The sequence below is a fragment of the Juglans microcarpa x Juglans regia genome, chromosome 8S (assembly GCF_004785595.1).
Source record: "Juglans microcarpa x Juglans regia isolate MS1-56 chromosome 8S, Jm3101_v1.0, whole genome shotgun sequence".
NCBI classification, from domain to species: domain Eukaryota; kingdom Viridiplantae; phylum Streptophyta; class Magnoliopsida; order Fagales; family Juglandaceae; genus Juglans; species Juglans microcarpa x Juglans regia.
Window position 1 is genome coordinate 13,094,254 of NC_054609.1, and position 10,590 is coordinate 13,104,843.

Here is a 10,590-nt window from a genome sequence, read left to right on the forward strand (position 1 = left end):
TTTATTGTTTTTAGAATGGAAAATATTTAGTGTTTTGTAAATTCAGTATTTAATTATGAATTAGTATTATTTTATATTTTCTAAACTAATTATTGATTGATATTATTCCTATTATTTAATTGATAAATTTCTTATAATTACTAGTTAATATAAATATAATTCTCTTAAAAAAACATATGATCATCGTTTAAACCATACAAATAACGTTTGAACAATATTAATTCATCATTCGAATAGTGAAAATTGTACGTTTGAACGGTAGACAAATTTTCCGCTATAATAATGTTACTTAACGTGCCAAATTGTACTTTCGAACAGTCCTGATTCATCATTTGAACGGTAAAATTGTACATTTGAACGTAAAGTAGTTTCCCACTATAATAATTATACTTAACGAGCCAATAATATTACTTAATGTGCCAAAATGTACGTTCAAAGGGTTAAATTTAACCGTCAGAACGTTAAAACATTACATTCGAACGGTTTCATTATTATAGACAAAATATTTCATCTCTAATTATACCGTTCGAACAGTTTTTTTCTTCCATCGTTTTCTTAGGATGAAATCAGAAATTCGTCCCAAAATCTCACTTTTTGAGACAATTTTCATTTCGTTCCAAAACAAAATCATCCCAAAAAGTCTTTTTTATTGTAGTGAATCTCGCTGAGACTAGAAAGAACAAATCCATCCTCACATGCCTTGCCAGCTCGCTTGCTAGAAATTAATATAATAATGTCTATTTACAATTTGAAGCTTAGATAAATATCCCCTTAAATTTTCATTCAAATTTAAAAGTTTCAAGTGAAAATTGATCTGAAAATTCATAAATATAGTAATAATTGGTCTAGAGTTCTTTATTTCTCTATTGAGATTTTGAGGCCATCAAATTCAGATAGTAACTTGAGAGGATCTTTTTTCCTCGTACCTATACATGCATCAAGTAATTTTAAAGTACTTACTAGAAGTAAAAAAAGATTCACACATCAAAGTTATACATCATTTAGGTAAATTTTTTAAATAGCATTAAATACTTAATATCTATTCTAGAGTCTAGTCTATGTGTGTATACATTTTGTACTTTAAATTTCAGATTACATGTCCACAAGCATGATCGATGCAAAGATGATTGTGGAGTTATATCTGAACTTGACTTCTAAGGAATTATAATGTATATAATAGATTATATATATAGAAAAAAACATTGTCTACTACCCAAAAACAACTCATTAAAAAAAAAAAAAAGGAATAACACAACAAATCTCTATTCAAAGACATCAAAACATTTTAGCTAATGAGTAGAAAATTGCTTATTTGCGACCAGTTATTTTCAATAAAATGATTATTTTCAGTTAAAATGAGTCTGTTTTCATCACAAATAATCATTTCTATTGTTAAAAAAAAAAAAAAAAAAAAAAAATTGCAAATACCTATTTTTCTTGTAGTTAGCTTAGCTAGCTATATCTAGAATTCCCCAACCCCATTATAGCTTGCTTTCTCCAATTTGTGTTCTTCCTCCTCCATTGTATCACAAAGTGACCCGCCCCTTGTCTCTGGCAAACATGCTGCAAACATCCCACAACATCCTATTGCCAACCCGAACACCCCAAAAGATGCTAAACTATCTTTCCTGCCGGCGGAGACAAGCATCGGACTGAATACGCCACCAAGCACGAGTGCTTCTCTTGTCATCGACATAGCAGAGTTCCGAACACATGTCGGAAACAGCTCTATTGTGTATAAGAACAGTATATTAACCACTGTACAGGCGCTGAAGAAGGACACTAACTCAAGTCCAATCTGCAATCTTGTCCACATCTTTGCCTTCAAAACACACATGATGCTGCAAACACCACTAAGGGTCGTGAAAACTATAATTGAATTTTTCCTTTTCAATTTTCCTATGAAAAAGAAAGTGAACAACGCAGAGGGCAGCTCGGACAAGGCATTGAAAGTGACACCCAGATAGAGATTGAATGCCAGGTTTCCCAGACCTAGTGGCATGCCATAGTAAACAAGTCCGACGCCAAAAGCTATCACCATAACTGCCGACAACCTTCGTAAAGCCCATTTTTTCTCCACTAAGATCTTAACAGTGGAGTAAAGATTGGAATTGCAAGTTTCTTGCTCAAAACACATTCCGGAAAAGTTCCAGTTTGAGCTATCATGGTGAGTTGAAGCTATACTTTTCAATGTGGCCATGGCTTCTTCTTCACGTCCACTCACAAAAAGCCATCGGGGAGACTCACGAACAAAGAAGTGAACTAAGATAGAGTAAAATATCCCAGGGATGGAACTCCAGAGATAGAGAGATCTCCATGAAGAACCTCTGTTCATGTAAGCCATGGCTGGAAGGGATAAAAACCCTAATGCGAAACAAAAGAATCCCACGACCCCCACCTGGCCACGCCACCTTTTCCCCACAAGCTCAGTTGAAAGCACAAGCGCACAAGTACCGATTGCAGAACGGAAAAACCCGCAAAGGAATCTTAAAGCAGAGTAAATCCATATATTTGTGGAGAAGATCACTGTTAATAGCGAAGATAGAGACATCATTAGACATGAGAGGAGGAGCATGTTTTTGCGACCGAGTGACGAGTCAGCGAGTGTGGCAAGAACGAGTCCACCCACTAGGCAACCCGTGAAGAAGGAAGATGCGGGCAGGCCAGGTACAAAGGAAGCGGCACACTCCAAGTTCCATTCTGAGAGGATTGAAGTGTCGGCGGGCAAATCCCAGGCCCATGAATTAGTGGGCAGATTGCAGATATTGGAAACCGAGTTGCATGACTCGTCCCCGAGCTGAGTACAGTGCCATGTAGGGTGTGCATCGGTGAAGACGCTGATGAATGTTTGCTGTGCATCGAAGACCCATGCAATGGATACAAGCACGGTTTGAAGGAATTGGGGCCACCCGAAATTCCCGATGACACTCTCGATGGTCGAATCAAGGGATGGTAGGATTTTCACTAATGGTGGGGTGTCTTCTGACTCACCCGAGTCGGCTAGGGAGAGAAGCGGATGAGTTGAATCAGCCATTGGGACCTTGAAATTTGATCTTGATCAGGCAGGAGAGCTGTAGGGAGAACGAGCTGCGAACTTTGAAGGTTTTTATATAGACTATAATATTCTTAGAATTAGTCATGTTTCTGATCTATGTATCCTTTCAAGCATTTTGAGATAAGCTAGGCGTGGCTGGCCTGTTTTGGATTGTTGTTGTCAAGCTATTTGATGGTTTTAGTTTTATAATTATCATTTGTGCATTCTCTATCCACGAGTTTGAGTTGGACATATAAAACAAGAAAAAATAAAGATAGAGAAAGAAAAATAATAAAAAAAAGAACTCGTTGTCATGATAAACCAATGATTGGTACAGATCAAAACGAATCATATCATGTACAAGTAATTTGATGGGTTTAGACAGGCGGAATTTTAATTGCTGGTGTATTTTTGGATCTTTGAGCACCAACTATATATTCCTGGTTTACGGTGGTCTTGTATATATAGCTAGCTAGCTTCTACTATTAATTTATTCTTTTGTTGAGTGGTATCTATTCATCATGTAAAAACTATTAATTTACTAATAAGTGATCTATATTACATGGAAATTACAAGAAAATAGACTTTTTTCGGCCACACAGTTCAGCATAAATAATTAATAGGAAAAATTGTGAGAATGAAGTCCTCGTTTAGATAGTGAGATGAGATAAGATGAAATAGTTTTAAATGAATTAAATAAAATATTATTTTAATATTATTTTTTAATATTATTATTATTTTGTAATTTGAAAAAGTTGAATTATTTATTATATTTTATATAAAAATTTAAAAAATTTGTAATAATAAGATGAGATGAAACTATCTCTGAATTCAAATACCACCGTTGACTTTTTCCTATCACGAAGTCGTGGCAATTGTCTCATCTTAATTGATCATTTACGGCAGAAAAGAAAAAAATGGTATCACCATGAACAACTTATCCTTTTCGAGAAAATACATCCCAATCTTTTGTTGTTGGACAACGATGCAACACTTAAAATTCTACCAACTCAGCTTATGCACTGTTCAAGTATATATGATATTCAGAGCTTATTTCCACCATGATATACTTATAGAAACATTAATTAGCAAAGAACAAAACCGGCCTGATCTTTATCATTAATTCCCACAAAAAAAAAAAAAAAAAAAAAAAAAAAGACAATTCAAAGAATAATGCAGAAACTGTCTGCCATTGGATTGGTTCAAACTAGCAACACCTTGCATTGCATTGTTCTCGCTCTGTCATGTTCTGAGGAATACATATATAATCAATACTTATATTTAATGGAAAGGATTTGACCAAGGCCGGCAGATAACTTGCTGACTGCAACTTATGTGTTGTACCGCATGCAATGGATCAGAATGACTCATCCACATGCACTATCGACACTATTGTGTCTATAACTAATTACTTAAGCTTTTCCCTTTCATCTTCAACGTACGTATGCGTATATAAACTCCATAAAATAATACTGAAGTTGACAGGTGAATTATTGCTTCCTAAAAGAAACGAGCAACGATACCTATACAGTATATTTTGATATAAATATTACAACTATCGCATAATCGTTTTTAAAAGGAATAGAATCTATTATTAAGAAATTAATTTTTATCATGTAGATTATATATTTTATTCATTTTTTTCAAAGCGGTTACACAGCGGTTGTAAAATTCACAGTTACAAATATCTTTTCTCATATATTTTACAATGCATTCGATCATACATGTTTTAAAATGAGGATATTTTTATAAAATAATATTATTTTTATGAGATATTTTATGAAAATATTATTCATATTACAATTGCATAGTTGTGTAATATATTGTGAAAAGTAATCTGTATTTATCATTTTTCAAATGAAATTAAAAAATAATCTTTCATTCAAAAAGGAGCAAATCTTATTTATCAAAAGTCTCATCTCTGTTTTGTCTCCCGAGAGAATAGAAGAGGTGTGAGTAGTGTTTCCTTCGAGGCTTTTTCGGGAGCAAGAGGGTTTAATGATTCTTTTCAGTGAGGGAAGCAGGTAGAAGAGTACTGGAAGGGATAGAAGAACTTTGGGTTCAAATCTGGCCAATAAAGAATTGAGAGGAGATGAGAATGATAGTCATAGGAAGGCTGGGGAAGGCGTGGCTGATATCACATATTACAAATTTAGTTAGCTATTTTTCAATAATATCAAATAACAAACTCAATAAATCTTTCACTATTCTATTAAAATATTAATTTTGAACTGTTCATTTATTTTAATTATAATTATAATTTATTCTTGTAAATTCTTTATTTTAATTCTAGTGGATATTCTTTATTTATTTTACTTATAAGTTTTTGTTACTTGGAAAACTAATAGAAATTTTACATCTGACGTATATTTTATTGTATTCGTTGAGCTAGTAAGTACTACAAAACTGAGAATCGTAGTTAAGATTTAATATATATCTATAGATTTTATCTTAAAAGTTTATATTCTAAAAGTCATCGCGATGGCCTAGGGGAGAAGTAAATAGCAAAAAATAATGCATTTTTACTTGCGCAGGAGAGAAGCAAGCAACGAAAACATAATATTTTAGTCCAAAAATAATATTTGGCCAGCTCCTTTGGCTCAACAAATTTGCCTAGTGATATAATCTGAATTTAAAATTATTGTTCATTTGTTGAGCCCATTATTACACTTTAGTTTGCACTTTAGCTATTCTTTAACTAAAATTTAACTTTGTTGAACCCACTACTAGTGCCCTAAGAATCTCAAACTGGAAACAAATGAAAAAATTGAAAAAAAAAATACAATTGAATTGGTGGAGATAGTTAGGCTGTCTCGCCAAACCTAATGAAAATCTTGAGTTGGAACTGCTGGAGTCTTGGAAACTTTCGGACAGTTCAAGACCTTTGCATGACTTTAAAAAAAAAGAAATAGAAAACCAACTCTCATAATGGAGATTAAGCTAAAGGTTGGTGAGTGATAGGGAACTTTAGTGAGATCTTAACCCAAAAAGAAAGGCAATGGGGGAGTTTAAGAAGTGAAGTGTCGATGGAGAACTTTCGGGAGGCATTAGAAAGAAGCAATCAATTTGATTTAGAAATGGTGATGTTTTTGCTATCGTATAATATTGCCGCAAATAGTTAGTAGTAATCGACGTACTTTTAGCGACAAATTAATGTTGCCGTAAAAGGAGGAGAAACGCATTGGAATTGACTTTTTCCAGAAAAATATTTGTGGTGACATTTCTGTCACTGAAAATAATAGTTTTTAGTGATAAATTCATGCTTGCTGGAAGTGAAATGACGAAAATGAAAAAATATGTGGGGATCATTTTTAGCCACGACTTCAACTCGTCGCAATAAGTGTTTTTCCTTTTCACAAAATCTCACTTCAAGAGTGTGATCTCACTACAACAGGACTAATTCATTTGCTACAGACGTCCTTTGTGTGATCAGTTAGGTATTTTCCACCATGGTATGCTTGGAAAAAAAAATTTGTGTGATCAGTTTGAATTATTTGAAGATGATTGCCTTGTTTTCATGCAGTGAAAGGCCGAAAGGGTAATTGGACCTTTTTGTTTCGATGTAGAGGAAGTTTGACGGCTGCATTATGTGAGATTGAAGTGAAGAAACCATAAAATCTATCCCTTACATCCATCTGGATCTGACATTATTTTTCAGGTAAAATTCAGTATATATGTGATGTTTGTATCATAGACAGGCTAGGAGAGATGGAGCTTCAACATTTCAAGCACGACCATCCATTCTTCCTTAATGAAGAGGGGGAATCACCTTTTTGTCGACTGTGCAACGAAAGAGTCTCCAGTCCTAATTACAGTTGCAGAGTGTTACCGGGTCGTCCTTCATAAATCCTGTTTTGAATTACCTACCGAATTGCAACACCCATTGCACCCAAAACATCCTCTTACTGTCATCTCTTCAAAACTAATTTTGAACAAATCGGGACAGATATGTGGAAGTTGCAAACGTAGACTTTTGGGCTTCACTTACAATTGCTCTCACTGTGAATTTAATCTTTGTATTAAATGCTCTTCTCTGCCACTCACCAAAGAAGCTGAAGTCCATGAACACCCGTTGACCCTTATGCTGAATTATTCCAATTCAGTTGTGATCGTTGTGCGAAGCAAGGCAATGACATGTTTTACTTTTGTGCTCCGTGTTCATTCGTTGTCCACCCAGACTGTACTTCCTTACCATCAATTGAACAACCGCCCACCCTCGAAACTGAAATTCATGACCACCCTTTGACACTACTGCAGAAATCATTTCCATTCACTTGTAATGTTTGTGGGAGGGTAAGCTGTAGCATGTTTTACTTTTGTAACATGTATTCATTTTTCGCTCACTCGGGTTGCGCTTCCTTACCACTAGTAGTCAAAGTTATAAGGCATGAACACCCTATCAACCTCACCTACTCCATTCCAGCCACTCAATCGAGCCGCGTAGTTTGCAAACTCTGTGTTGACACAGTGAACACGAACTACGCGATCTATTATTGCTCGAGTTGTGATTTTGTTGCCCACCTCCATTGTGCTACAAGCAAGGCAGAGAGAGATGATCAAACGCTTCTGCAGAATTTTGAAGATAAAGAGTTTTGTGAGTCATCAAAACCTATATTGGAATGTGAAGACATAGGAACTGATGAATCCATTGGCTCATCAACGTTTATTGTCAAAATGATCAAAGTTGGGGTAGACGGAATAGAAATAGCTACAAAAATCAAACATTTCAGTCATGAGCATGACTTAGAGCTCATTGACAAGCATGGGATCAACGAGAAATGTGAAGGGTGTGTGCGGTCCATTTTTCCTCCTTTTTACACTTGCGCTCAATGTGGATTCTTTCTTCATAAATCTTGTGTTGAATTATCAAGAAAAATCCGACACCCACTTCACTTACCATTGTGGTAAATGCGATTTTCACCTTGATGTCCAGTGTAGTCTAATCCCTATATGTTTAAACATGCTTGTCATGAACATCAACTTATTCTTTCGACGCTGTCGTATTATTGGAAATGTAGTTGTTGTGGTTTGGATCAAGGATACAAATTCCTTTGTGCCGATTGTGAATTCATTGTGGACTTCAAATGTTTAACACTGTCATATACGACAAGATACAGAGAACATGAGCATCCTTTCACACTTTGCTATACTCCAGAAGAAGACTCTGGTGAATATTATTGTGATATCTGTGAAGAAGAAAGAGACCCAACGTATTGGTTCTACTATTGTGCAGATTGCCTTTACCGAACTCATCCCAAATGCATTCTCAAGAAATTCAGAAATATCAAGTTTGAGAAAGCTTGCACATTTGATATCCACCAACATCCCCTTACTTTGGTTCGGAAGACTGAACATGAGCCTCTGTGTAAGAAATGTGGCAAAGCTTGTACAAACCCCTTTTCTTATGAATGTGTCAAATGTAATTTCAATTTTCACGAAAACTGCTTGCGACCATCTACCACCTGAAAGGAGAAAGAACTCCCTTAAGGCTTATGTATCCACTTTCACTTTCTTGTTGAACAAAAATTTGTTCTTATTAGCTAATATTTTTGTGTAATTTTTTAGAGATTAATTTTTCCTTTTCTTGTAAAAAATGTGGTTGCATTTAATTTAGCTTGATATCTATATTTGTAACAATGATGAGAAGGATCGATGACATGCATGGTACTTTCCTTGAAATGGAAAGTGGAAAGTATGCTGATTAAAACCTAAATCCATATTTCCCAAGTAGCCACTTTACTTTCATCAACTACGAGGTTTGGCTGGCTGGTTCCTTCGAATTTTCCCATTGACTACCCAAAGCAAGCCTTTTCTATCACTTGGCATATAGGTTTGATTTTTCTTAAACATGTTATGTATTTGGTTTTATGTTATTATTTATTTTTTTAAGCAAGTTTATATATTAATAACAAATAGAGGAATACAAGAGCACAGGGTGGGAGATCCCAATAAACACCTCTTAATAACTAGTACAGTGCAAAAAAAAAAGAAAAGGGGCACCAGGAACATACAAATGTTCCCTATCCTTTCCCGCTAAGGGTGAGCCACACAAAGTGACCGTTTTACTACAAGGGCAATGCTACTCTACCGCCCAGCATTTACTGCTGGGCGTGCTGCCCAGTTTTTTTTTTTAAATACATTTAAATATTTTTAAAAAATAAAAAAAATACATCAATACATTTAAAAACACTTCCTTAATCACTAAGTAAAAAAAAAAAAAAAAAATTTTACCAAGCGGTCAAGTTGGAGCGACATACTAGCATTTTCCTTATTACAATCTGACAAGTGAATTGTGAACCCGGTCAGGGGCAGAGTCCTTGGTGGTTGGTGTGGTTGTATATCTAAGAATGAATTATATAATGATAATATCTAAAAATCAAGGGGATTCAGAGGCCGATAAGGAAAAACAAGGAGTTAATGGAGGAAACAGTTGAAAATAGAATTGCAGAAGTTATTACTGAAGGAAATAAGGACAAAGTTAGGGTGCAACACCAAATGTACACCCAAATATGTACACCGATTTTTTTCTTTTTCTTTTTTTTCTTTTTGTTGCTTTTAAACATTTTTTAAATATCTTTAACCATTAAGAAAAAAATAAAAAAATATATTTAAATTTATTAATAGTCACTTCTTAATCATATTATATATATATATATGAGTGAAAACATTTGGAAGTCATACAAGCATTTTCAAAATCACGGAGAAGACTCTTAAGGAGAGAATCCCAAAGCAGATAGAGAGGGAGAAGGGTTTATAAGTGCGGTAGAAAACACGGGGATGGGCCAAGAGGGAAAAAGTTAGAAAACAGAATATAAATCAGAACTTGGGCGGAGAAGTACTACAATTAGCAAAGAACAACATAGATTGAGGAACCAGCCCACGAAAGGTTTCAAATAACAAAGGTATTATATATAGTAAGATCCTAACGAGAAGAAACTGGGAGAGGAGAGTCTTGATTAATGATGGTAGGTCTACAATGAATTCAATGGATCCCCCCCTCTCTATAACGCTAGATTGGGATTCATTTACAAATGTTTGTTCAACACGAACTCGTAACATTTATAGCATATTTGGACAGTTAAAATATCTCAAAATATCTTTAAATAATAATAAAATAGTTTGAATTAAATTAAAATGTTTTATTAGATTTTTAAAAATGAGAGAAAAATTTGAATAAAAATATTATAAAATTATAAAATTATTTGAATATTATTTTTGTTTTAAAATTTGAAAAAACTGTATTATTTTTTGTGTTTTGTATGAGAATTTAATAAAACTGTAACGATCAAGTAATGATTAGATGAAAATGTAGAAGATTGAAATTGAAATATTGATAAAAATGTATTATTTTTCTATAAGCTTTTCTTGCTTCTTCCATACTGCGCATCTCCATCTCATCCAAATCATCCTTTCAAACAAGCATAAATGTCTCATTTGCAAGATATACATCAGCCGTAGAGTAGAAGTTATATGTATCTGCAGACTCAACCCAGTCCCTCTCAAACAACATATTGGTTAATTGTTTGTAATGTTTATCGTCTCAAATTCCTCCTAAA

At 34.2% G+C, this 10,590-nt stretch overlaps 2 protein-coding genes across 2 annotated transcripts; one reads left to right on the forward strand and one right to left on the reverse strand.

The window, feature by feature from the left end:
• Positions 1-1,437: 1,437 nt before the first annotated feature.
• On the reverse strand, positions 1,438-3,210 carry LOC121245035 (organic cation/carnitine transporter 3-like). The gene has a single exon (XM_041143309.1). It carries the CDS (start codon positions 3,032-3,034, stop codon positions 1,463-1,465), a length of 1,572 nt encoding a protein of 523 aa, XP_040999243.1. The 5' UTR covers positions 3,035-3,210; the 3' UTR covers positions 1,438-1,462.
• Positions 3,211-7,024: 3,814 nt separating this feature from the next.
• LOC121244236 lies at positions 7,025-8,600 on the forward strand. The gene is made up of 2 exons (XM_041142256.1): positions 7,025-7,921; positions 7,973-8,600. Exons 1-2 carry the CDS (start codon positions 7,169-7,171, stop codon positions 8,498-8,500), a joined length of 1,281 nt encoding a protein of 426 aa, XP_040998190.1. The 5' UTR covers positions 7,025-7,168; the 3' UTR covers positions 8,501-8,600.
• The last annotated feature ends 1,990 nt before the right edge of the window (positions 8,601-10,590 follow it).

Bases quoted from the DNA above. Each gene is read 5' to 3' on its own strand.
- LOC121245035 (XM_041143309.1), bottom strand. From the start codon at position 3,034: ATGGCTGATTCAACTCATCCGCTTCTCTCCCTAGCCGACTCGGGTGAG.
- LOC121244236 (XM_041142256.1), top strand. From the start codon at position 7,169: ATGTTTTACTTTTGTGCTCCGTGTTCATTCGTTGTCCACCCAGACTGT. The intron at 7,922-7,972 runs CTTCACTTACCA...TGTCCAGTGTAG, and splicing joins CAAGAAAAATCCGACACCCA to TCTAATCCCTATATGTTTAA.